General features: G+C 38.4%; 6 protein-coding genes and 1 long non-coding RNA gene across 21 annotated transcripts; 3 read left to right on the top strand and 4 right to left on the bottom strand.

Moving 5' to 3' along the window:
- The first annotated feature begins 1,286 nt into the window (after positions 1 to 1,286).
- Positions 1,287 to 3,598, top strand: LOC112493909. Its single transcript, XR_003058852.1, has 3 exons — positions 1,287 to 1,345; positions 3,261 to 3,381; positions 3,439 to 3,598. It is a non-coding gene; the product is annotated as an uncharacterized LOC112493909 (long non-coding RNA).
- Positions 1,452 to 4,166, bottom strand: LOC107264631 (N-sulphoglucosamine sulphohydrolase). Of its 2 annotated transcripts, none has more exons than XM_015733097.2 (10): positions 4,025 to 4,166; positions 3,603 to 3,732; positions 3,406 to 3,542; positions 3,190 to 3,340; positions 2,883 to 3,121; positions 2,703 to 2,822; positions 2,421 to 2,624; positions 2,181 to 2,350; positions 1,972 to 2,118; positions 1,452 to 1,903 (listed from the first exon to the last, which is right to left on the bottom strand). In XM_015733097.2, exons 1-10 carry the CDS (start codon positions 4,134 to 4,136, stop codon positions 1,754 to 1,756), a joined length of 1,560 nt encoding a protein of 519 aa, XP_015588583.1. In that variant the 5' UTR covers positions 4,137 to 4,166; the 3' UTR covers positions 1,452 to 1,753. The 2 variants fall into 2 exon arrangements, with proteins under 2 accessions (XP_015588583.1, XP_024937694.1); XM_025081926.1 differs by having other exon boundaries at positions 3,603 to 3,682; positions 4,025 to 4,155.
- On the top strand, positions 4,097 to 6,302 carry LOC107264633 (phosphomannomutase). 5 transcript variants are annotated; one of them, XM_015733102.2, is made up of 5 exons: positions 4,097 to 4,234; positions 4,765 to 4,827; positions 4,896 to 5,090; positions 5,161 to 5,428; positions 5,489 to 6,302. In XM_015733102.2, the coding sequence occupies exons 2-5, from the start codon at positions 4,771 to 4,773 to the stop codon at positions 5,752 to 5,754; spliced, it is 786 nt and encodes a 261-aa protein (XP_015588588.1). In that variant the 5' UTR covers positions 4,097 to 4,234; positions 4,765 to 4,770; the 3' UTR covers positions 5,755 to 6,302. The 5 variants fall into 5 exon arrangements, with proteins under 5 accessions (XP_015588588.1, XP_015588585.1, XP_015588586.1 ...); XM_015733099.1 differs by having other exon boundaries at positions 4,182 to 4,389; XM_015733100.2 differs by having other exon boundaries at positions 4,217 to 4,355.
- Positions 6,303 to 6,996: 694 nt separating this feature from the next.
- Positions 6,997 to 10,136, bottom strand: LOC107264632 (methylglutaconyl-CoA hydratase, mitochondrial). Of its 2 annotated transcripts, XM_025081928.1 has the most exons (4): positions 9,938 to 10,136; positions 9,669 to 9,745; positions 8,571 to 9,333; positions 6,997 to 7,501 (listed from the first exon to the last, which is right to left on the bottom strand). In XM_025081928.1, exons 3-4 carry the CDS (start codon positions 9,317 to 9,319, stop codon positions 7,342 to 7,344), a joined length of 909 nt encoding a protein of 302 aa, XP_024937696.1. In that variant the 5' UTR covers positions 9,320 to 9,333; positions 9,669 to 9,745; positions 9,938 to 10,136; the 3' UTR covers positions 6,997 to 7,341. The 2 variants fall into 2 exon arrangements, with proteins under 2 accessions (XP_024937696.1, XP_015588584.1); XM_015733098.2 differs by lacking the exon at positions 9,669 to 9,745 and having other exon boundaries at positions 9,938 to 10,134.
- A 225-nt stretch (positions 10,137 to 10,361) lies between these two features.
- LOC107264630 (clumping factor A) lies at positions 10,362 to 16,918 on the bottom strand. 2 transcript variants are annotated; one of them, XM_015733095.2, is made up of 7 exons: positions 16,773 to 16,918; positions 16,021 to 16,328; positions 14,895 to 15,413; positions 11,559 to 11,848; positions 11,238 to 11,489; positions 10,864 to 11,160; positions 10,362 to 10,791 (listed from the first exon to the last, which is right to left on the bottom strand). In XM_015733095.2, exons 2-7 carry the CDS (start codon positions 16,322 to 16,324, stop codon positions 10,642 to 10,644), a joined length of 1,812 nt encoding a protein of 603 aa, XP_015588581.1. In that variant the 5' UTR covers positions 16,325 to 16,328; positions 16,773 to 16,918; the 3' UTR covers positions 10,362 to 10,641. The 2 variants fall into 2 exon arrangements, with proteins under 2 accessions (XP_015588581.1, XP_015588582.1); XM_015733096.2 differs by having other exon boundaries at positions 15,114 to 15,413.
- A 1,975-nt stretch (positions 16,919 to 18,893) lies between these two features.
- On the top strand, positions 18,894 to 21,752 carry LOC107264629 (leukocyte elastase inhibitor). 6 transcript variants are annotated; one of them, XR_001537000.2, is made up of 9 exons: positions 18,898 to 19,007; positions 19,405 to 19,560; positions 19,619 to 19,801; positions 19,864 to 20,074; positions 20,145 to 20,359; positions 20,425 to 20,604; positions 20,687 to 20,822; positions 20,881 to 21,132; positions 21,508 to 21,752. XR_001537000.2 is itself a non-coding variant. In XM_015733094.2 (8 exons), the coding sequence occupies exons 2-8, from the start codon at positions 19,474 to 19,476 to the stop codon at positions 21,036 to 21,038; spliced, it is 1,170 nt and encodes a 389-aa protein (XP_015588580.1). In that variant the 5' UTR covers positions 18,894 to 19,007; positions 19,424 to 19,473; the 3' UTR covers positions 21,039 to 21,751. The 6 variants fall into 6 exon arrangements, 3 of the variants coding, with proteins under 3 accessions (XP_015588580.1, XP_015588577.1, XP_015588578.1); XR_001536998.2 differs by having other exon boundaries at positions 21,504 to 21,752; XR_001536999.2 differs by having other exon boundaries at positions 21,490 to 21,752.
- Positions 21,078 to 24,453, bottom strand: LOC107264628 (X-ray repair cross-complementing protein 6). 3 transcript variants are annotated; one of them, XM_015733089.2, is made up of 9 exons: positions 24,206 to 24,452; positions 23,673 to 23,818; positions 23,396 to 23,558; positions 22,747 to 23,339; positions 22,572 to 22,668; positions 22,275 to 22,503; positions 22,049 to 22,210; positions 21,750 to 21,974; positions 21,078 to 21,665 (listed from the first exon to the last, which is right to left on the bottom strand). In XM_015733089.2, exons 3-9 carry the CDS (start codon positions 23,555 to 23,557, stop codon positions 21,514 to 21,516), a joined length of 1,620 nt encoding a protein of 539 aa, XP_015588575.1. In that variant the 5' UTR covers position 23,558; positions 23,673 to 23,818; positions 24,206 to 24,452; the 3' UTR covers positions 21,078 to 21,513. The 3 variants fall into 3 exon arrangements, with proteins under 3 accessions (XP_015588575.1, XP_015588576.1, XP_024937693.1); XM_015733090.2 differs by having other exon boundaries at positions 24,234 to 24,452; XM_025081925.1 differs by lacking the exon at positions 23,673 to 23,818 and having other exon boundaries at positions 24,234 to 24,453.
- Positions 24,454 to 24,761: the final 308 nt, after the last annotated feature.

Below are 24,761 nucleotides of genomic sequence, written 5' to 3'. Positions count from 1 at the left end.
CAATAATACATTCTTTGTATACCACTGGGTACCCCCTCCTCCTCCCCCGCTCGAGTACTCCTTGGCAAAAGTGATGCCCCCCTACGACAGGTTTGTCAATTACAACTCGTAAAGGGTTCGTCAACGATGCTCTGGAGTGACGATGCAGGCTGATCGGTGCGCGGCAATTGTTCGCATTTCAGGATATCGTTGATGCACCCTGTAATGCTCCTGACGCGTACGTTTCATTAACACAGCAGGTCTCTAAGTGCGTCTCTCTCGCACGCATACGGATTATTACACTTTTTCTACTACCTATAACTATACTACCTTTAACTTACAACTATACTACCTATAAATGTTTTGAAAAACTCACAAAAATGGTGTCCAGACCCTGTACCTGCTACGCATTAATATTGAATTTAAAAGAAAACTATGAAGGTACAAACGATGTAACGCAGTGGAGATATACTAGAGACTATACTCTTTCGAAGGGGACTGATTGGAAAGAGGTACAAACGACACTTTCTTGAAGAACTTCAAAAATTGGTGTCTGAGCGTTGTACATGCTACGCACTTAACTAGAATTTCTATAGTTCCTGATAGGTTTTAACAATAGTTCTGCTACGTAACATCGTTAAAATAGGAATTTTCCAAAAATTGAGGTGCTACATGGGTGTCAGCTCCAGCACTGCACTTTTTTAAAATCTCTTGAAAATGATTCAACAATAGGCTTTTTCAATAGCTCTCGAGAAGTTCTATAGTTCCAGATAGGTTTTAACAACAGTTCTGCTACGTAACATCGTTAAAATACCTATTAAGGGTACTAGTCGCACCATATACTTCAGTGCAGGTATGCATAAGGAGCTGGCTTTCAGTGTTGTTTTCAGGTTGTATTTCAAACAGTTCCGGAATAATTCTCTCTAGTACTCAATGTTGGGACCTTAGTTCCGCTTGGAACTATTGTTAAATAATGATGGAAGCTAGCACCGCATCGCTGCACTCCTTAACACAGGCAGGCATAAGGGGCTGGCTTTTGTCTTAGTAAATCTTATCGAGCTTACACTGTACATTTGAATTTAAGATTACAAAAGAAAAAGATTTAGGGAATATCTGATAACCGGCCTCTTTCTAAGGGTTGCTCTGGGAATCAGTTGTAAGTTGTGGAGAATCTCTGCCCGCCAAGCTACCCGTTGGTGATCACGTTCAGCTCGGCTACGACGGGATATGCATTATCGACGGAGGCGATGATCACAAAATTCTATTCCCGGACTCGCCGCTACGATTTAGCGCCATGTTTTTGGTATCGCCTAAAACCGTAACGTTGTGCATCTCCCTACTGATCTCTGAAATTACACAGCAACAGGTAAATTGTTATTTATTAGGTCATATCTGTTACGAAATTGAAAATACAGAGTATTTAGACGAATTAATGTCATTTTGGTACGGTAGCAGAGAAACATTTAACAATGTATTATTTTTCCAAATTTTTATTCAAACCGTAACTCCTGTTAATATTGTAATAAAAAATATAGTAAAAATATAGGTACTGATGAGGTGCATGGAGCTAGCGAGAGGTAAAAAATAAATTAGTGAAAACAGTGATAGAGTTGTTGCTATTTGAATCTCGTCCACGTATATCCGCGGATGCACTATTAGAAAATCCAGGGATCTTGTTTAAGATTGTGATGATTCTTTCATTACCAAGCGCCTCCAACTTCATGAATGTCGTTAGTAATTTGTCATGGTATTGTTTAAAAATTAAGTAATCCTACTAATAGTTAAAATTGTCCAAGGGCATACACTGTCCTGATTTTTTATCTTTTCCAATAATTTCGAGTACACCACTTGGGGCACATAGCCAAGGATCCGCGGTCTCTTTCTGCCATTCATACAGTCTTTGTTGCAAGTCCGCAAACAATGCCTAGATATGTTATAATGTTAGATTTGTTTACTCTTTCAATTTTTAGGTCCGATACATTTTTTACATACCTTAGAAGAAGGCTTGCGTGCTAAATTCTTCAGTTCCTCGGGATCGTGTTTCAAATCGTATAGCTCCCACTCAGATCTTTCGTAATAAGTTTTCAATGATTTGTGCCAAGGTAGTGGTTGCTTTTCTCTTGTTCTATTCAAGAGATCCTAAAGAAAGAACAGACATGAGGATTAAACACTAATTATTCTTCTAAATAAAATAATATTACCTGAAAAGTTGGTGACAGATAAAAGTCTTGATCAATGGGAAATGGCATTCTGTAATTTAAATTATGAATGAGCTTGTAGCGCTTTGTTCTTATTGCTCGCATTGGATAATACATTGTCACTTCATGATGAGTTTGGCTGGCAAAAACGGCTGTATTGTTTTCCTGCGGCTCTGTAAAAAGCATCATTAATTGGCTATCCCCAGACTCTTACACTAGTTCTTATATAATAGCAGCACTCACCTTCGATCAATAATGGCAACAAAGATTTTCCAGTCAATCGGGAAGAGGACGACACATCATTTTCTGATATCTGATGCTCATATGTCATATTAAACCAATCTAATAAAGTTGGAGCAATATCCAATAGAGATGTCATACTGTGAGTTGCCTGATTTCTGCGATTCTTATGATATGGGGAGGAGATCATCATCGGTTCTGCCATACCTAAATTACATAATACATTATAAATCACGGCTAAAGTTAAAATTAATGAATTATACTTTGAATAAAAAAAGAATTAACCTGGGTCATAAAGATTGGTACGTCCACTTGGAAATGGTATACCATTGTCTGAAGTATAAATAACTAAAGTATCATCAAGAACCCCAGCATCTTTCAGTTCCTTTAAAACTAAACCGACTCCTGAAATTATTTAAAAACCCTTGGTCATCTGTAAATATTTTAGTTTATATAATTTAGTACCTTGATCCAGACGAGAAATTGTTGTATATTGTGCTGCAATATCTCGTCGAGCTGCTTCAGTATCCTGAACAAAATATGGAAGCTTTACCTGTTCCCACTGATAATAGATAGGATGCCAATCAGGTATGGTACCCATACCAGTGTCGCCATTCCCAAATTTTTCACAGAAATTTCCATATTCTGGATGAGTATGACCACAACGATGAGGATCATGAAAAGCAACATAGAGGAAGAATGGCCTGTAATGAAAAATATTCTACCATGAGCATATGACTATATTAATATAACAATTAACAAATAATCTTACTGTGATTTATTTTGTGAAAGAAACTCGCGAACGAGTAATTTTATTTTTGTTATATTACGGCCCACTTGAAGAATTGAATTGTTCTCTTCCGTCTCTGCGAAATCGAAGGGATACACGTCAGCTGGGCCAACGTGTTTTTTTCCAATAATACCTGAGATCAAAAATAAAACGTAAAGCATTATACTCCAGATCGTAAGTAGTTACAGAAATATCTACCTGTTCGAATATTATTCCTTTTAAATATTCTAGGCAAACTCTGCACATCATCAAAGGAATTAAAATGATGAACACCTTGATGAAGTCCATACATCCCATTCTGATGACTAGGCATTCCCGTCAGTATAGCTGAACGACTATGCAATGAGAATTATTAGTTTAATATTTAATAATTAACTAATTCATTAACATCTTACCTTGGAGAACAACTACTGACTGAAGTATAGGCATTATTAAATATCAAGCTCTGCTTAGCCAGCCGATCCAAGTTAGGCGTCTGACAAATATTATTTAAATAAGACCGCATTTCAAAGCCCCCATCATCAGCTACAATATTTAATTAAAGGATTAAGTGAAAGTTTTATATATAAAAATTTAAATATCGCTTCCGCCGCGTATTATCAAGATGTACATTCGCGCATCTTGTTACGCGCAGCCGGCTACAGTCGTTCTCCAGCTGCCACTTTGGTGGAATGCAATCATAATTTATTTTATAAATATACATATAAAACATACTAGATAAACGAAAATCATCTTAGACAACAATCTCATGAATAGGCATAACTCATAAACATGGAAACAACATGACATCAGTGGCAGCAAAGAACAGAAATATTACCAAGTATCAGCAATGCATTTCTTTGCTCAGCGTTCGTTTCCTTCGTCAGCAAAATGATGATGAAAGTCATCAAAGATGAGAGTATGGCAGAGAAACAGAAGCCTCGTGACATCTTTCTGGTTAGCGTTGCGCGTGACCAGATACACGTAAACCAAGCGTCCACGTCTGCACCGAATACAGAGTGGAGTTTACGTCAGCTGACAGTTGCCGGTAGGACAGTTATTGTATTACTGGAGCACAGTAGTCGACTGTATCTTTAGGCCTCTACGAGTGGTCGAAGCGCACAAAAACCAATCTCACTGTTGCTTTCATTGTTTCTTTTTTCGAATTTGTAAGTGAAAGTTTGAACAGTTGCGTACACGAAGGTATACTATGTTTCCCGGTTATTGACACCTCAACAAGTTAATGTCCTCTTGCATATGATAGGCGTAACCGGTGTTTTTACGTTTTTTTTATGTTGATGACTATGATCTTCAGTTATTTATTAGAGATTACGATGACTCCTCTGAGATTATCTGTGAATCGGTTATGACAACGAGTATGGTATTTATATGTATTAATAGTTGCAAATTAACGTGGCTACGCCCATTTATTGCAGTGGAGGTCACATTATCTTGAGTAAGGACACCACCTTGCACGTGACATTGTCAAAAATTGGATTTTGTGTCTAGACGTGATTGTCTCGAACTGGCAGTTTCTGTGATTCATTCGATTTTTGACAGTGATTATTTACTTTTCAGAGAATCATGTCGAAAATTATTTGTCTGTTCGATGTTGATGGCACACTTACTGCTCCTCGTCAGGTATTCTTTTGCTTTGATTCTTAGATAGTGTTCTGGTTAATAATACTGCGATGTGGAATTTATTATAGCCAATCAAACCCCAAGTGGAGAAATTCCTATTTGAGACTGTTAAAAAGGAGTTTGATATAGCTATCGTAGGAGGATCTGATATATCAAAGATAAAAGAACAACTTGGTGGTGGAAATATTACAGAGAAGTACAAATATGTATTTGCTGAAAATGGTCTGGTTTCATATAAAGAAGGAAAGAAACTTCCTTCTGAGGTACAGGCACTATACTTTTCCCTGATTTATGAATGTGTTCAAGGTAACGAAAGTATTAATTTCTCTTTAGACGATTCAAAGTGCCATTGGTGAGGATGCATTACAAGATGTAATCAATTTTGCACTGCGCTACATATCTGAGCTAAAGTTGCCATTCAAACGTGGAACATTCATTGAATTTCGTACAGGAATGTTGAATATCTCACCAGTGGGACGTAACTCCAGTAAAGAGGAACGTGATCAGTTCGAAGAATACGACCGCGAGAATCAAATTCGTCAAAAATTCATACAAGCCCTCAAAAAAGAATTTCCAGATCTTTTATTGACCTACAGTATAGGTAAGTATATTCTTCCAATGAAAAAATAAGCCTTCGATCAACAATCCATTTCATCGACAGGTGGACAGATCTCATTCGATGTTTTCCCAAATGGTTGGGATAAGACCTATTGTCTAAGACACATTCAAGGCTACGATGAGATTCATTTCTTTGGTGATAAAACAGAAGAGGGTGGTAATGACTACGAAATCTACCAAAGTGACCTGACCGTTGGTCATCGTGTAACAGGTCCAGAAGATACTGTAAAGCAATTGAAAATTCTTAGCGCTTTAATTAATGAACACAGAGCGAAGGAACTTTCCAATGTTCCTATGCAGTGTATTTAATTAATTTAGTATTAGTATCCGGATACTCTTGTTGTTGTTGTTGGATTCCCGATATGACTCGGATAGAAATTTTACCGATGATATAACATCCATTTATCTGTATTTCCTCGTACCGAACTCTACTTTTCGTAAATCGTATATATATCTATATACATATAAAGTTATATACCGTTTATTAACATCTGATGGTAAATTCAAGTGTACAGAATACTTAAGATTATTATCATTATTAACAAACATTCCATGTGTTACATATCTTTTTTTTTTGTTGATAAAATCATGTTCCGATAATATTCCCAGATGTGAATTATCGCACGTGCGATTTGTAACAGTTGTACAAATTTAAGAAAATATTTTCTATATTGTAACACAATATTGTACGTTTGGAAATTTACAAGCTCCTAAATAATCTCGATGTTTAAAAATGTTATATAGTTACTAGATACTTGCGTTGTAAATGTGGTGATGGCCGAGTAATTCGTAGTTGAATTGAAAAAGTAATTAAAAAAAAAATCAATCAATAAGAAAATGAAATTTTGTGAAAACAATCGGAGTGTCAATTTCAGAATTTACCATTCAAAAAAAGTGATAAACCTCAGCTGCTCCAAAGTATTCCCGCCAATTTCCGATTTTTTTACTACACAAATATTTATATAATTATTAAAATTCCTTTTATTAAACAATAACGTACAGGAACAATAGTAACATTTTAAAAACGTCATAATAAGTCATATTTCTTAACGATTAACGTCGCAACACAGTAAACGTAAAATTAACAATTTCTGAAATACACATTGACAGCTCTTAATGATTATAACAAAAATTAATATAAGGAATGCCCCTCTCCCTGATCCACTTATACAATTCAAAATTGACCATTCGAACTCAAAAATATTTTAAACAATATTCCTCTCATATATCATTATGCACTCATACAATGAACAATTGATTAACAATGACACCTGGCACCGAAGAAAAAAACTATACTAGATCCACATCTCCATTACAAAAAATTCACACCGATCGCATAATTTCTTACAATTTTTGTTCTCTTTCATTAGAACCTATTGAAGAACAATCGTATAAAATATCACGTGATGTTACACTCGATTAAAGTATATCTATAAGACAATAATTATGTCAATGTCGAAGTATACGAGAGTGCAGCAAAAAAAAACGAACAAATAGGTAAACCTATTAGAAAAAAAAAATTGCGCAAGATGAAGAAAAAAAATACTAAGATATTATTAAAACAAGTAATATTTATTTTTCTTAAGACGTGCTAAAACATTAAGTCCACGTGATTAATTATAAGACTCAAAGCGTTAATGACTGTTAACTATTTAACCGCAAATAACGTCTTCTAGATGTTCAGTTATCTAAGATTCACATTTGTTTCACACGTTTAACAAACATAAGCGGCCCATTTATTTTTGCTGTGGTAAAATTTTTTTGTCACGAAACAATTCAGGCCCATCAATTAAATGTCTGGTTAAATAGTTAATTGCCGAGTCGAAAGTTCATTCTGGCGTATTCATCGACGTGCAACGTGTACAAATATGCATATGCATATATTTATATTTCTCTTTACATGCCTTTGTAGACCGGGACACGTTTCGACGTAAAGGCTGCCAGACCCTCGACACGATCTTCGGTCTCCAGGAGTTGAGAGTAACATTTCTTCTCGACCTCGAATCCTTCCTTAAGAGTTAAATCGGTGCCCTCGGTTATTGCTTCTTTGGCCAATCTGTAATTAGGAATATAGATACTGTAAATATTGTATTTTACAACGATATTTAAATGCGGAAAATTCTTATCAGTACCGTTTAAAAAGATTAGTAATGTAAGCAACGCCACGCGATTCCTAAGACTTGGCAAACATTTGCAAGTCAACATTGGCACAGTCTTTTGATTAGAAAACTGCAAGTTATTCTAGTATTGTTAAAAAATCTTAACCTAATATTTACGTCATTCAGATAGCTGTGAATATTGTTTGACTTAACTTTGGAAAATTTTTTATAAGACAAAAGATAAAAATTTATGTTTATGTTAATGAGCATCAATATCTTTATCAATGGTTTAATTATTAGCACTGATGTGTGTGACTATATGTTTGACATGGAATGATTTGCGCTTCTTTTTTACTGATAAATTGTTTATGAAACATTCACAATATTTTAGTTCGTGCCAAAGAAATTATGCGTCTTTCTCATTTACTGTCGTTAACCATAGTGCCTCGTGTATTTATAAGCTGGTAAAATATCTATATGAATTTCTTAGGTGCTTTATCATGTGCGAACTTTAATGTCCATCAATCGATAATTGTAAGTCTCGTTATAGTCTGTATAATCATGAGTGTCCGTGACACAAAATACGATGACCATTTCCGTCTGCCTGTTTATCGTTGGATGGTGGTGCGATATTTATTATATAATTTTATCAGTCCCCGGGGTTGAGTCTCTGACCTTTTTGGCAAGTGCTTTAAGTCATTAAACATAATCAAAGATTCATGCGGCAGTATGAATGCGATGATGATAATGAGTGTGCATGATGATAAGCATAAAACATTTTTAAATCACACGATTATTGTCACTTTTGATTCATACTGAAATGATTTTTATTTTACCGCGACTTAACGAAATCAGAAACACTTCTAACACAAGTGTCAAGTGTTATAATCACTGGTGCATTACGTTGTCACGATAGTGTAGGAGTGATATATTAATGTAACGTTATATCATTTTTTTTTAAGATCAGTGGAAATCTACATGTGGAAAAGCAATGATGATGGTGGTACGAAGACAAAAGAATTTCACCTGACACCAATGGGACCATTTGGCAGGATTTCCCTGGCGATGGATAAAGCTGCTTGATATGCTGCATCGCCATTTTTATTCTGAGGTACAGCACGATTTACAAGACCAAGTCCTTGGGCCTCGTCGCCGTCGAGGATACGTGCCGTGAAGATGAGCTCCTTGGCTATGGCAGGACCTACTATCCTTGGTAGCCTCTGGGTACCACCAGCACCAGGTATGATAGCCAATTTGGTTTCCACCAGACCCATTTTAGCTTCCGATGCTGCAGTTCTTATATCTGTTGCTAGAGCCAGTTCAAGACCTCCGCCAAGAGCGACGCCATCGATGGCAGAAACCACCGGAAGCGGAAGTGACTCCACCTCGTTCATAAGACTTCGAAGAGATGAAACAAACTGCGCCACCTCCGAACCTTCCATCTTGACTCTCTCCCTCAAATCAGCACCAGCACAGAAGACCTTCGGTACCAAACTGCGGATTATCAGTACCCGGATATTTTCATCCTCTCTGATTCTTGACAAGGTATCCGACAACTGAGAGACAAAACTCTTGCTGAAGGCGTTTCTGGCTTCTGGACGATTCAATCCCAGCACAGCAATTCCATTGTCCTTGCCATCCAAATACTTCACTACAGTTTCCTTGGAGTCATCCTTGGGATTCAGCTGTACCTTCGTGGACAAGCCTCGCAGGGCTATGGTAGCAAAATTCGACAGAGTCGTTGCTGCTTTAACTCGCGTACCCAAGGAAGCCATGATGAGTTCAGTATCTTTAGGATAGATATTTCAGACATTAATTGACCATTGGATTTAACTGCTTACTGCTTCAGGGCATTTTCTAATACGTTACACAACGTTACTACTGATGCCATCTATGTGCACAAGAATAAAAAATATTCACAAGAGTTGACCAGAGGTGATGCGTGAGCAAGGAGATACAGGAAGAGGTTCCCTACAGGAATGTACAAACACTCTCTCCACGGTACTTTCGAAGACCGGTCTCCCGCCAACTTTCCAAAAATGCAAATTATTCATTTGCATACGACGGAACAAGAAGCATATAAGAATTCACGTATTAAAACGTTCTTTAAAAACGCACACGTACAATAAAATCAAGTGATATGTGACAGCATCAAGGAACCTTGAGCAGGAGCTGCGCCACAATTTTTGAAGGACGCCTAGCTAGAAAAGGAATAAATCTCAATGACCAATCACACCGACACTACGTTACAGAGTTACGATAATAGCTAATAATAAAGCTCACTGTACGCAAAAATATATTCTACTCGACAGACATTCTTAACAGTGACACCTAAATGGGTCGCGCACCTGACTGATTATTCAAATGAAGAATTTTCGATAAATAATGCCTACCTCGACGCCTCGACGCTGCCGCAGGCGCAATTTACACGAGTATCTTCACTTGCTTGAAATGATGAGAGAAAAGAGGGAAACGTTCACGCCAACACAAATTCCAAGTAAATAAATCTTCGGAGCAACAAGTTACAGTCTTGACACCTGTTGATTATGGTGATGCTACGCGTTGGACGTGCCGAACGAAACTGCTCGGGTAATTCCATTTACGTTACTCTGGTCGAGCCAGGCTAATCTATTCAGTCAGTCAGTCACTGTTGTTTCTTCCATCGGCATGACTATCACGCTGCATATATGAGAGGACTTTGGCACTCTTACTGATAAAGCAAGTACCGACTAGTGGTTATGACTGAGCTCTTCTTTATCGGGCTTCTACGCATGTGCAGTTGCTGTTTGGCAGGCTGAAGGTATAACTCTTAAGGTAGTCCTTGATCGTTTTTATTAATTTTTATTTTATTTATGTACATCAGGAATTGCATCCCTTACTATTAATACCACCTGGTGCGACTACTTTGTCATTGATTCGTCGCAAGACCCCCCCTTATTCGACCATATGACCAGCACCAAGAGAACTTGGGCTCATGTCAGTTTGTTGACAAATAAATAAATAAATAAATAATTCGAGATGATTCATCAGGATGAATGGATTATCTATGATCGATAATGTGATCAGTATCCAGTCGCCTTTCGGAAACTAAGAAATTTTATGCTCTCTCTACTGGCACCGGCGGTGGACGTAGCATTGACCTTGTTGCTGTGGACAATTTTTGTGATACAAGGTGAGCAATGTGAGATGATCGCTTCCATACGAATTCTCTGGTTCTGTCGTGATCGTCGGCACTCTCTACGCGAACCTGAAAAAACGATGGTTAGAATTATTAATGTTTCTTTTAACAGGCAGTGGACGTTATTGATCATTGGCGAACCTGTTTCGGCTGGAGAACGCGGATGGAATGCAACGTGGCAGCCCCGCCATGGAGTACCCGTAGACTCAGTTTACCAGACATTTCTGCCGTTGTTGCTGTTGCACTGCGCAATTCCTTCTTGGCTGCACGTCCAAATTCCTTCTCAACTTTGAGCACAAGAGGACCCAAACTGAATTTAGTTTTGATTGTTGTATGATCACTCATCATATTCACAGAAACGTCACCGGATCTTTGCAAAGAAGCTAGACCGTACAGAGTAGCTTTGGCTCTTGGTTTATTATTCTTCTTTGATTTTTTCTAGAAAGATTTAGGTCAATGGTTAAGAAATTGATTTTCATTCAGTGAATAACAACTGACTGGATAACAGATATTACCTTGTTGTTACTGGTCTTGGTCTTATTGGTACTCTTAGTCTTTGTTCGATTTTTGTTACCGCTAGTCTTTTTACTGTCTTTCTTGCTACTTGTAATCGTGCCACGACTCATTGAAGATTCTGAATTGAACTGTGTAGGAGAAATCGTTTCTGCCAGGTCAGAAGTTGTAGTTAATTCTAAAGCCATAGGTGTAGTGGCTTCGTTGTCTGGTAGCAAAGTTGTGGCTAGTGGACTGGTAGCTGTATCGACAGCCTTAAAAGTAAGAAAAGTGTTAAAAAAATATCAGACGAAGAATCTTATCTGCCACCATAACAAATATACCTTTAGTGCTGATTGACTAGGTTTTCCATTAGCTTCAGCAACACCAGTGGCACTTTTCTCAGATCCAATAGAGCTGGACTTCCTCTTTGCTTTGTTTTTGCTCTTCTTATTCTTTCCCTTTCCTTTGCCAGACTTAGTACTAGCATTAGGATTGGTAAGCTTGACAGTAACAGGATCATAATTGGTACGCAGGATCTTGTTGATCCTCCCAAGAATGTTGTCCACAAATCTGTTGTACTTGGCAACATAAATGGCAGGAACATGACTGCTGGGATCAGAATCCATGGCGCCTGAAATATATTGAATACCAGGGATTCCTATAAGTACCTCACCAGGACCCTTTGATGGTTCCCAAGGATGTTCTAGGTCCCCCATTACGAGACTGTCACGAGGAAACGTAACTTCCGGCATCGTTCACCAATGAAAATCTCTCTGTTCCCACCCTGAACTGGAAGTCTCATCCAAGCCAACGAGGAGAGCCTACTTACGGACAAGGAACAATGTTAACGGTATCTACCGGTCTACCGGAATCCTCACCAAACTGGTCCTGCGATCTGGGTCACGGCTCATTGCTTACAAACCCATCAACCCAGTCAGTGACCTACCTGGCAACCTGTTCATCTACTGGAATTAACTGACCGGACCAAAGACTCTCCCCGGCATTTAAACACCTGGATACTTTCTTCAGCTACAGTTCAAGATAACGACTTCACCAGGAAGTTCTAATACCCCAAGACCGGAAACGAAGCCCTGATCTTGAAGAAGGCTCTCTAACGGTCACTCGTTCAAACATTGCTCAAGGCTGGTATCCAATAATAATCTCAGTTACTAGCAACAGAGAGATAATCACAGTCAAAAAGAAATGCCACTACAAGACACGTACGCTTTGCCCATGGCCGGCGACTGGGTCAGGGTCGCGATGCCGGGTTTCTCGCGCGCCACGTCGCTCCGGGTCAATGACCCAGTTTCCCCGTACAGCTTCGTAACACTAGAAAGAAACCGCTAAAAATTCTGACCCCAATACTACAATGTTACCACATATCCACTCAAAATCTACTGAAAAAGGGCTGCTTTGGACCAGGTCCTTTACCCTTTTTTATTTTCATTGATATGCCATTTGCACGTGCAACACCCGGATGACCTTAGCCGTCACCATTACTTGTCAGGGTAAGACAACTTCCGTGGTACCACTTTCTACATCTGCCGTCCACGGAGCTCTTCTACTAGTCTACTTCTACTTTTATAGGGATCGAGGAAGCAGGGTGAGCCAATTGGGTCAGTGGTTCGGTGCAATCTACTATAACACCCATTGGTATGTCCTCAGGTATTCTACAAAGTACCGTCCACCTTTTTTACGTCAATGGTAAGAGCGTCTACTGTCCACCAGGTCCAATGTATCAACGTCCACCGTCTCTACCACGATTAGGTATTTATGATAGCGTGCAAGAAAAATGTCGAGGCTTTGAGCTACCAGGAACGTACGCTGGAGTAGATGTCGTAGTGACTATAAGCAATGGACATATCACGTCTACTGATAACAATAATAGGAACAGACTCAAGAGAGAAGATCCTCATGGATTGAATATAGAAAGCAATGCAACATGGAGCACGCGATATGCATGAAGATGTTACGAGAGAGAAGGTAGAACGGCACGTCACGCATTTTTTGACAGTTGGATTAATATTTAAAATATAAAAAATGCTTCACGCCTGGTTAGTCAGGGAGACTATGTTTATATCCGCGTTAAATAAATATCAACACAATTTTGTAAAAACAATAAATTATCTATATTTATATATATATGTATAAAGTTCAGATCAGACAATGTCTCTGTACAGTTTGTGGTTTGTGTCTTTCTCTTTTTTCATTTTCTCGTGCTCTTTCTTTAACTCTTTACACGGAATTATTTTCATTATCTGTTAGCTTCCGTCCAATGGACACGAATTTACATTTGTCGGCTAATTGTCACGGTCGAGTCACTTTCTTGTTTCTTTGATTTTTCTTTTCACTCATTTTATACACTTCAATTTTTTCCTCTCTCTCTCTTTCTCTCTTTGACGCTCATTAACACAGTCCTTTATCCCACTCAAGCATACGCCATATCACAAGCCAACAGCCACTCCGGGTACATGCATACAAAAACGTCCATTTACTTTTTAACTATTTTCATTCTATCGTATATGTTCATCCGTGTCCATATTGACTTGAAGGAAGCATTTACCGTCGCAATAAGTCTGTCTTCTGTCCATACAATTGAGTGAAGACGTATGATGGGTCGATGATAATTCCGCAAGAGAGTACGTGACGTGTCGTCACAGGAAAAGAAAAAAAAAGGCGAAAATTTTTTTCTTTCTACCGCGTTACAACGTCACGTTAACCATTTTGATTTTCATTGTAATAAAAACAGCTAACATAAGAGTACGTGCGTATCGCGATGAACGTTTACAAAAATAGCATTAGATTAGCGTATAATTATAATTTGATTCCGTCAACTTAAAACCTTTCTCTTGCGTGTACAATGATAAATTGTTTATCTGCTTCGAACGACAAGAGGATAAGCACGTACGCGTTATGTTGCTTTGAAAATCTCTCTCTCACCCTTACAGCATATATGCGTATGAAAGCTATAGAGACTGGAGTACAGATGAACCATGCCAGAGATAATGTAACTCATTAAATAAACGCGTGCGCGTCAATAAATAGAAATAAATACTAAGTCACTTAACGAAGAAGATTGAAGTTTGAAGAATAAGATGAAGTAGAGGTAAGAGAAGATAAATGAAAAGTAGATACGCTAAATGTATACAAAAAGCGGTGAGCGCTTAGAAAGTGTCTGTGAGCGTGAAAAGTAAGGCCAATAATATACTTAGGTAGGGTAAGAAAAGAGAAGGATAAATAATTAAGGATCTTTTAGATTCGTAGAATCTGCCCACCGTCACGAGACTTTTCTCTCCCGAGGGCCCGTTGCTGACTCTATCAAGAGGATCGGATCAAGATCGGCTGCTTTGACCCACAGCCGATCGAACGATCCCCAGGATAACGCTCAGCCTCGACACAAGAACGGACACTCCCGTATGACTAAGGAAAGCAACTCGCTACGGTGCCTTGAGATAAAATCCTGGCCGAATTCACAAAGGATCTTCGTCGGTTAATTTGACTGATGGATCATTGAGATGAAATCCTCGAGGATGGGTTTTATCCAGTGTGAATCCAACCGGGACTCTTTCTAAGCGTGATCTACTGTTTCGCTGAGGATGATGCCGCTGACGTTTTGCGTGCGTGCTTACGACTCGTATGAGGGTTAGTGTGTTTCTTGCCCTTGGCCTTGAACTCACGTGCTCGACGAGCGTCGGCGATGTCGGCAATGCCGTCGTCGTCGTCGTCATCGTCATCGTCATCGTCATCGTCATCGTCGTCGTCGTCGTCGTCACCGGTGATGTCAAGATCGACGTCGTCGTCGTCGTCATCGTCGTCGTCATCGTCCTCGTCGCTGCTTGCTGCCTCGGCTGCCTGCACGACTGGAGTCTGCACGGAATTGACTACGGATTCAGCACCTTCGAGGCCACCGTCCACAGCGGATGCTGCTTGCTCTTCTGGGGGGGCGTCATCCGTTGCCAGAGTATCTGCACTGTTCACGTCCTCGTCCTCCTCCTCGTAGGTATTGTTATCCACATCGGAAGCACTGTCTACTGCGGATTCTCCAAGAGAATCTAGATCGGCCTGAACTGCTGCTGGAATTGCTGCTGGAGATGCGACTGGGTTAATTGCTGGGGCTGCTGGAGCTGCTGGGGCTGCTGCTACGACCGGCTGGACCGCTGGAGTATCGTCGTCGTCTTCATCATCGTCGTCGTCACCTAGTGAGGAATAACGAGTGAAGAAGTTGAAAACGGTTTAACGTTACGTAGGTTCAGGTAGGACGGGTTATGAATAACGGGAAGTGCATACACCTTGAGCTGGGTTATACGAGCGGGAACCTGGTGCGTGCAAAGTGGTAATTGTCTCGTAAAAAGGTGACTGAAAGGATCCTGGGAATTTTTAGTCATTGCGATATCCTGGTTTCTTGATGAGTGAATATATGTATGTGTTCATGTGTATATATACACATAACCACCCATGCGACATCGTTTGCGATCGACAGAATGTGGGTCGATGAAAAGAAGTAGCGCGTAGAAATTCCTCGCGCTTGGAGAAGGAGAGGCAGAGAAGAGTAGGAAGAGGTAGAACTCAGTGCTAGGAGGTGGTCGATTATGTTAATTCGGGCGGAGTAAAGCTTTGCTTACCGTTAGTTCCATCGGGAGGTGTAATGGAGCACACCAGGTTACTGGATGATTTATTCCTCCTACTCTCTTACCATACTCTATGGAACTAACGGTGAGTATGCTGATTTGCCAAGTCGCTCTTTTACCCAGGACATGGAATTTTCCAGGAAGTCAAATACCTATGTGAAATATATAAATTCACCTCCGATTATGTCCTCGATGAACCGTTCCAGGTAATCGCCGTCGTCGTCGTCGTCATCCTCTTCCTCGTCATCGTCGTCATCGTCATCATCGTCTCCGGTAATGTCTAAGTCGACATCGTCGTCGTCGTCGTCGTCGTCGTCGTCATCGTCGCTTGATTCCACAGGCTGTGCTGGTGCTTGTCTACCCGTCGCTTTAACGTCATCCGATGCTACCTTCACATCCTCTACTGGGTGAGGAACAGGCGAGGCCAAGACGCTCACTGCCAAACAGCACAGCAGTGCCAGCACCGCCACCAGTTTCATGGCTCTGCAACCCCAATAAGACAATTAATTGAAACAGAAGAAACGTATGTTATAGGATTTTGAAAAAAAATTATATTAAAAAAAACGTCCACGCCCGCATACTATTTCCTCCAGGACAACAAGACTTCGCGAAAGACTCATTCAAACAGCACACTCGCGCACGCGTGGTACGTTACCGCTTCCGAAAGTGAATTGAAATCAATGTAAAAAAAGATTAGGATCTGAAGTCTTCCCTTATCAGTTAACTAGATCCTTCATTGTTACACAAATATTATTCAAATGATTATCTTTTTCTAAAAAGGCACTTTTCTCACAAAATTTATTTCTCTATGTAGCTCTACGACGTTTTCTCTTTCTTCGCACGTTTTACACACTCGACGTTGGACGTTGACAGTCGTCAGGATGATCCTGAACACGGATACCGTAGATCACCGGTAGATGAACTCACCTATCGTCTTTTAGCTCTTTCTATTAAATCTCTCCCGACACTCTCGTCGGCAGAAGGAAGCGGTTAATCTGAAGATGGGGATCGCGCTCGATAGCGGGATGCGTCGACCGACGAGGTGAGAGTGTGAAACAGACGAAGCGTCCAACAACGACGCTTTTATAGTAGACGCCTCCACCTCCGCCATTCTATTCCGTCCTCCTTCATCCTCTTTTATCCTCCTTCGTCCTCCACGTGGACTGAGACACTTTATCCCTTTCGAGAACTCGACGAGAGCGAGATCAGACTACTCACGCTTCTTTCTCACCTCACCTTTTGATCATCTTCTACGCCCTCTTCGTATCTTCACTCGATGACATCTTCGTGACGCCCAGCATACTTCAACATAGTTCATACAATTCTGTTTACTCGAAAATTTATAATTACTCAAATACCTGTTAGCGTGTTATCTTCAAACCTTATTTATACATGAAATCAAAATGATTATCACTCCAAGCCAGATTTCATTTAGCGTTTCTGGTTAAATGAAAATATTTTGAATTTTCAGAAATTCACATCAACTGCAAATGGCCGACCGTTATGATTACAATTTTACTGCATCCGTTAATATGCACCTTCCGTAAGTGGTACCGTTTCGTCGCAATTATCGTTGTAATCAGAAGTAAATGCAACACCATCTGTAACATTTATCATTACCGTTGTATCCCATTATCATTTATCTGTTTATTATCGTTATCACCATTAAACAGGATCGATGCAGTAAGAAGACCTCGCACTGCACATGACTCTCCTTGGCATTCGTACAGTATCCCCAGGATGTATCCCACGGGTAAATAAATCTAGCACATGCAAAATTTCCCTTCGACAGTCCCAAGAGAAAGTGTCGACAATTATTTGTACGTTAATTCTCTCGTTCGAACAGGACCGGACGAAACTTCAGACGAAGATTAAGGTTACTCTTTCCCAGCTGCTTCCTCCTGTCTGACACAAGAAAGATTTGACATTTTCATCAGGATGGTCTTACTAATCGTTACCTAAATTTTTTTTCGGTTGAGCATCCATACTATTTTAGCCTCTATAATACTACTCGTAATTCTCGGCTCTCGATCGACGCAGAATATGGGATTTGGTGTCACTATGTGGCTGAGAAGTAGTCCGCGCCTTCGCGTCGTCAGGAATTAGTATTCAGGATGTGAATCCGAGACTGACGGTTGCCGCACTACGTTTTCGTGTATACGAAGATCCTATACGCACGCGTCGGCATTCTTACCCCGTGCTGTTCCTTTGCGTATACTTCATTCATTATTCATTGGATATTAGGTGGGGATCCTCGTTGCCCCCAAATTCGCCATTTGTCCAATCCTCTTTTTCGACTTCCTCAGCATACTTCATGTAGATCATTCAATGTAACCCTACTCCGCAGTGGAGAATTGTCTAGGAGTATTAAATGCACTTTCTTGTGTTCATCTTCGAGCAACCTTGAACCTCTTGATGAGTCTAGGTCTAGGTCTGGGATTCTGGGTGGGAATACCTTACGAAGAAAAGAAAGGTAAGGACTTTAGAATGTTATAGGTAGGATCATTTTATACCTTGATTTTCTCATTTAGGATAACGTACTGGTTTCGTCTTCTTCTTCAAAATTTCTGTATGCTCCTAGTGACTGATAGAATTCATTGAATGAATTTATAATCCTTGTTATTGATTTCTTTGGATAATTAAAAAGTGAATATGAGAAATTGATTGATCAGGATAAACATAATGGCGTCTTACACTGGGTAACTGCTCGTGTTACGTTCCCGATAATTATCTACAGAGCCTTTCCTTCCGTCGACTAAATACCGACGTATTTTGCGTGGTTTTAGAAAGCTTAGATTATATGAGGATGACGCTACTGCGTGATTCTGTAAAGAAACAGATTTTTTTACCACGACTGACTGTCAGATATGACATTTTGTTAACTAGGTTTAAAAAATAACATTTTTTTAATCCGTTAACTACACCTAGCAAGTTTGTCTCTGATACAAATTGTATAATACATTCTTGTTAAGGTGGAGATGCATAGCGATAGATATTATTGAATATCTAATGTTTCCTTCCCTCTCTTAACTTTTCCCATACCTACTACTTACCACCATTATTATAGCTACTTGTTTAACGTTTATGCGTCACCGGCCTGATTAACTCTGAGACAGTGAAGAACATTTGCCACACGACAAGAACGTCGTGGAATATTGTTGAGTGAGTTTGATATTTCCTTATTACATCTCTATTTACTGCTGGTTTACCTGGTGTCACTTGAGTGATAGAATTTTTGATATCTCCAAAAAACACCTGCGATAATACGGAACGATTTAACATTATTTCATGTACCATTAAGATAAATTTTGAAAATATAAAAATCAACGATTCATATGTCATAATGTTAACGTTTATTTTGAAAAGAATTTGTCAGGGGTGTTTTTGATTTGATTAATTAGAGACCTACATTACCTACATTTCTAACTTTAATCTTTGTGTAAATAACAGAAAAAGTTTTTGAACCAGTATCTAGTACTGTGCTGGCTGTATATACTTGGGACATAAAATGAACCAAGGTGATTTTCGTTTGTGAATGGTTTTAGATGTTTAAGAAAAGGCTGCTATTATGTTTATAGATTTATTCTTGGTCATTTGCTGCTTGCTTGTGAACGCAAACACTGAGGATATGGCAGCTGCTCCAGAATCCTTAGCGCAGGATGCATTCAAGAATGCATCGGAAGCTTGTAACAAATTCTCCAACACGTTTTATAAAGTACGGATACGAAGGTGTTTAAGTTTTATTGTTAATTTAATTACATAAATCTTTGTAGGCCTTAGTAACCGATGCAAGTGGGAATCTGGCAAGTTCTCCTTTGAGCTTACATATCGTCTTATCTCTACTATCACATGGTGCTTCTGGCATGACAGCTGAACAATTAAAAGCTGCTTTGCATTTAGCTGGGGTCGACCACCCAGTTCATGGTGAAATATCATTGTTACTGGATACTTTGAAAGTAAGATATCACAATCTTATAATGATTTTTATTACTGATGAATGTATATGTATATCTTTCAGGCTCTCAGCAAAGTAGAACTCAGCTTGGCAAACACAATATTTATTCATAATAATATCTCGTTGTTACCAGAATTTAAATTAATAAGCACAAATTCTTTTAAAGCCACTGTGCCAAAAGTCGATTTTGAAGACAGTGCTGGTGCAACTCAGCAAATAAATGCATGGGTAGAGGAGAATACAAAGAATAAAATTAAAGACTGTATATCTGCAGGTAACACTATAAAAAAGGAAATAGGATTTTGTATCTCAGAACTCTGTTAACTAATATTCCCATTTGATAGGCTCAATCAAGGATGACACTAAAGTGATTTTGGTAAATGCAATTTACTTTAAGGGCAACTGGGCCGATAAATTCAATCCAGATTTTACAACAGACAGACCATTTTACGTTACACAGAACCAAAAGAAGTTGGTTCCTACAATGTTCAAGAAAACAAAATATCCTCGTGGAAAGATTGAAAGCCTTAATGTGGAAGTTGTGGAAATTCCATATGTGGTACGTAGGGGAATAATCATAATAACAATATACCCGTACAACAATTATAAATATTCTTCATATAGAACACTGATCTGGATCTATTGATAATATTACCAAACGAGCGAGAGGGTCTAGAATATCTTGAAAATAATTTCGATTGGGACACCATCGCAACTGCACGAAGATTTCCTAACGATGTCGAAATCTACTTGCCAAAATTCAAGCTCGAAGTGACCTCTGATCTGGAGCAAACTCTTCGCAAGGTGAACTATAATTAAGTACAAAATCCACAACAAGAACTGTCCAGGTTCAATAACTGATTAATCAATAAAACAAAAATTACAGATTGGTTTACACTTGATATTCGAAGACCTTGCTGATTTCAGTAGCATGACAGCAATGCCTCTAAAAGTTAGTAGCGTCATTCAAAAAGTCTTTGTGGAGATCAATGAGGAAGGTTCTGAAGCTGCTGCAACAACAGGTATGTCATTCATGAGTTTTTCTATCAAGATTTTTTATTAAAAAATATCTTATTTCAGTCGTTCAAATGCGATTGCGAAGAATGATTAATGAATCATCAGAATTCCTGGTGGACCATCCCTTCATGTTTGTTATCCGTCACAAACCCACTAATATTCCACTATTTATTGGCCGCGTAAAGGATTTTGACGTGCCAATCTCAAGAGATGAATTATAAACAAGGCACCAAATAACAAAAAGAGAAAAGAACAATGAATAATAAAAGAAATAGTTTATTAAATATGACAATGCTTACAACTGAACGCTGAAACGTAGGTATTTTAACATGAAAATGAATATAGAAATAAATTTTTCCTAACAGCGTGCGCAAAATTCGATTTGCAAAGTGCCTCATTCCCGCACTGTCAAACGCGTGTGCAAAATCGAATTTTACGCCGCTTGTTAAGAAAATAACATTATAATACACGTGCGCATAGGTGTTTCCCGCACTCGTTTGTTGTCACCCTCGCTACGCTCGGGCGACAAACCCGACTCTTGCGGGAATCACCTACTTTGCGCACTTGTATCGTAATGTACTATTTCTTATCTCGCAATCCGAGTAACACAGCTTATTTTTATAATGTTTGGTATAAAAACTATTTTGGAATACACATTCATATCTTTAATAGCCTTTATATTTCAGACAGGAACCCTCAGGTTTTGCCTGCTTTTGTTACTTTCTTTGGCTGTGCAGTTGACTGTTTCTTTTTTCGTTTTGACGCAGCCTCTTCTAACGGATAAATATCCTTTAGCTCGTCAATCATTTGCTTAACATTTTTTTTGTACCACTCATCGTCTGGCACAACTGGGAACAATGAAATGCACAATAAAATATATATATGTATATTATACTTATGTGATCGCACTTTAATAAAATATATTTACTCACGAGTTTCATCTTTTGGTTTCTTTGGATCTTCCCGGTCCAAAGCCAATGCCTCGATATTCGCCAGCAGCACTTGCAGTTTTGGATTTTGGCACAGAAGTGTATCGCGATTTTGAAACGCCTTCTTCAGGATATCTTGCCAAATAGATTTACCATCTTCATCCACAGGAAATGGAGGATCATTGTAGATGAAATTGGCTAAGTGTTCATTCAAATCTCGGACATGTTCTAAAGATAAAAAAACAAGTGAAACTACTAGAAAAACATTATAGGTGATCTCTAATGATTTTTTAATGACAAACCAAGAAATGGAATTTGCCACATGTAGAAACCACCATTCTCAATATTTGGTATTAAAGAGAATAAATTTAATTTCCCACCCTGACGTTGTACGACAGAGCAAATAGCCATCAGATTTTTTGAATGGCATTTATTCAAAATCGATGCAAATACAAGCTTCTTGTCTGAAACACGTTTGGAAAGTTATGATTCATTTTTGAAAATACAAATAATGAGGATGATTATTACCTTTCAATTTCTCTCTACAGGTAATATATTTTGGTGCTGATAGGTGATGTATCGGATCTATCTTCAATGGTTTAAAGCAAATTAATTCTATTCTTTTATTACCCGTACTCTCCAGTTCACGCAGTTCGAGAGCAGAAAAAACAATTTTTTGTTGTCCATACTCTTGGTACTTGAATACATCGGAGGATGTATAATTATCAACAATGGTATCGTCGTCGTCGTCATCATCCTATAAATATTTTTTAAATGAAATTACTAGAGTATGCTAATATCCTTTTCATAAATAAAGAAACTAACATCGCTATGGAAACTCATTGGTGCAAAATATGTTGATGACTGCAAGATCTCATTGTCAGCTTTATTCATTTTCACCTGCTTTGGATATTTTGGTTTTCTATAAAGACAACATTAAATATTTGAATTCCGGATAGTTCAATATCAAAAAACCACTTTTTAATATTATCATGCTTACGTTGAGACACTGCGTATTGATACAGATATTTCTAATGATCCAATTCGCCAGGGTAATGTTGATACAGCTTTCGATGGTCTAACAATACATTCCTCTAAATCCTCTATACATATCCGATTATATTCATCATCAGAGAGAGATCCCGCAAGCATCTCTAGTTCTTTATAGAAAAGATCTGGATTCCATGTCTTTCCCAATCCTACTACATTCAATTTTACACCAACATCATGATAACTTGCAGCTTTAAGTCTGATTCTATGTCTTTCACTTTGATCCGTAGCAAGAGGATTATCCTGACAGGTCAACAAAATAACTTTTGATATATATATTGATTTTTTTGCCTTATCAATCATCAGAGTAGCATTCCACAGAGCGTCGTGTAAAGGATAATCAGAGCCACTACCAATGTATTCAGAAATATCACAATTTTCAATCTCTTTGAAATGATCGATAGAGATTTTCTCAAATTTTTTCAGAACAAATATACTTTTTTGCTGTAATTCTGGATCTGACTTACTCGAGCCAAACAAGATTATACCCATGTAATCTGCTTTGTTCCATGACATTTTCTGTGCCATTATATTTTTATATACCTATAAATATACAAGTTAAATAATATTTCATCTTTTAATCTCAACCAAGGTTTTACCTTGAGACATTCATCAATGTACGAATGATTGCAGTTGGGATCTTTATGCAGCATCGATTGAGTTGCATCAATTAAAAATAATATACCTTCACGAGCGTCATAATACACCTTCTTATCATTTTCTGGTTCATCATAGAGATTGATCACAATTTGTTCAGACATTCTAAAATATATAAATACCGGTTGAATATCAATAAAAATATTTTATAAAAATTAATTTTAATATCCCATATCGAAAATTAAAAAAAATAAATAGAACCATCTCCAATTTCATTACCTTCCAATATATTATATATTCAATATTCTTTGTAACAGAAGAAGAACAAAGCATCAAATCTAACTTTGATATAAAATAAGGTGTTCTATACCCGGAAGTTTAATTGCCATTTACTGCGTTCAGCAGACACATCCGATTAGTCAAATCTAAAATTATGAAAGATTAAAGATCGATTGATATAAATAGATGCGACTGCTAATTTAGTGCTATTTTCCGCAAAAATATTCTACGACACCAATCAATTATCAAAAAAAAAACAGAAATAATGCCAAAGGAACAAGAGTATTTATAATTAATTATTCGATCAAAAATGTTACAATGTAAGAACATATTTCGTATTTGAACCAGAGATGAGTAGGTTATATGTTTTCTGTGGAACGTATCAACGGCATAAAAATAGACACGACTGTATAATATAATAAAATGTATATAGTATAATATAATCATGCATTTGCTACATTCCAAGTTAATTAATAGATTCAATAAGCATTGTTCATGAATAAAAAAAAATTAATAATAATCGGGTCTCGAACCCGAGACTCTCGCACGTTGACTCGTTACCATGCACGTATGATATTTAGTTGCCGTGACGTATAGATTGGGAAAGCTGTATTTCAGTTGTTATACACATTTGGAGTTTGCTTAGAGTAGTCTGATATATACGCTTGACCAATCACAAACGTGGGTATGGTTCGAGGCATCTCCGTCCAGGTGACGCGTCGACAATAGAAAACACACGCTTTACAGTGCCACCCGGTATAATCCATGCGTCTCACGGAGCTCACGAATATCACGCGTAGTATATCTATATATACTCGACCAATCAAAAACGTGGGTATGGTTCGACGGCCCACCGCTCAGGTGGCGCGTTTACTCTAAAATAAAATTGGTTTCAAGAATATCGGCCCATTGGCAATCTCCCTACTCATCTCTGTTTGAACCATAATTGCTGTTATTAAATTTCAGCCAGTTGCATCGATTGATTTCGACTATTGACAAAAATCAATCGATGTCATTAGCTGAATTTAATAACTACCTGCGATTCAATTACGGAATATACATACCCTAAAATTAACCCAATTGGATGCG

The sequence above is a fragment of the Cephus cinctus genome, unplaced genomic scaffold (assembly GCF_000341935.2).
Source record: "Cephus cinctus unplaced genomic scaffold, Ccin1 Ccin1_scaffold0189, whole genome shotgun sequence".
NCBI lineage: Eukaryota > Metazoa > Arthropoda > Insecta > Hymenoptera > Cephidae > Cephus > Cephus cinctus.
The sequence above is the reverse complement of the archived record's forward strand: the minus strand, read 5'-3'. Positions and strand labels throughout refer to the sequence as shown.

Excerpts from the sequence above, each read along its gene's own strand:
- LOC107264629 (XM_015733091.2), top strand. The coding sequence starts at position 19,414 with ATGTTTATAGATTTATTCTTGGTCATTTGCTGCTTGCTTGTGAACGCA. Across the intron at positions 20,360-20,424 it reads TTGTGGAAATTCCATATGTG|AACACTGATCTGGATCTATT; the intron begins GTACGTAGGGGA and ends TTCTTCATATAG. Across the intron at positions 20,823-20,880 it reads TGAAGCTGCTGCAACAACAG|TCGTTCAAATGCGATTGCGA; the intron begins GTATGTCATTCA and ends ATCTTATTTCAG.
- LOC107264631 (XM_015733097.2), bottom strand. The coding sequence starts at position 4,136 with ATGTCACGAGGCTTCTGTTTCTCTGCCATACTCTCATCTTTGATGACT. Across the intron at positions 3,122-3,189 it reads CTTTCACAAAATAAATCACA|GCCATTCTTCCTCTATGTTG; the intron begins GTAAGATTATTT and ends TTTTCATTACAG. Across the intron at positions 2,119-2,180 it reads ATCTGTCACCAACTTTTCAG|GATCTCTTGAATAGAACAAG; the intron begins GTAATATTATTT and ends TTCTTTCTTTAG.
- LOC107264630 (XM_015733095.2), bottom strand. The coding sequence starts at position 16,324 with ATGAAACTGGTGGCGGTGCTGGCACTGCTGTGCTGTTTGGCAGTGAGC. Across the intron at positions 11,849-14,894 it reads CGCCGACGCTCGTCGAGCAC|GCGCCATGGATTCTGATCCC; the intron begins GTGAGTTCAAGG and ends AATATATTTCAG. Across the intron at positions 11,490-11,558 it reads CTAGTCAATCAGCACTAAAG|GCTGTCGATACAGCTACCAG; the intron begins GTATATTTGTTA and ends CTTACTTTTAAG.
- LOC107264633 (XM_025081929.1), top strand. Across the intron at positions 4,828-4,895 it reads CACTTACTGCTCCTCGTCAG|CCAATCAAACCCCAAGTGGA; the intron begins GTATTCTTTTGC and ends AATTTATTATAG. Across the intron at positions 5,429-5,488 it reads TTTATTGACCTACAGTATAG|GTGGACAGATCTCATTCGAT; the intron begins GTAAGTATATTC and ends TTTCATCGACAG.
- LOC107264628 (XM_025081925.1), bottom strand. The coding sequence starts at position 23,557 with ATGTCTGAACAAATTGTGATCAATCTCTATGATGAACCAGAAAATGAT. Across the intron at positions 22,669-22,746 it reads TCAATACGCAGTGTCTCAAC|AAAACCAAAATATCCAAAGC; the intron begins GTAAGCATGATA and ends TTGTCTTTATAG. Across the intron at positions 21,666-21,749 it reads GAAACCAAAAGATGAAACTC|TTGTGCCAGACGATGAGTGG; the intron begins GTGAGTAAATAT and ends CATTGTTCCCAG.
- LOC107264632 (XM_025081928.1), bottom strand. The coding sequence starts at position 9,319 with ATGGCTTCCTTGGGTACGCGAGTTAAAGCAGCAACGACTCTGTCGAAT. Across the intron at positions 7,502-8,570 it reads AATGGTCCCATTGGTGTCAG|ATTGGCCAAAGAAGCAATAA; the intron begins GTGAAATTCTTT and ends TCCTAATTACAG.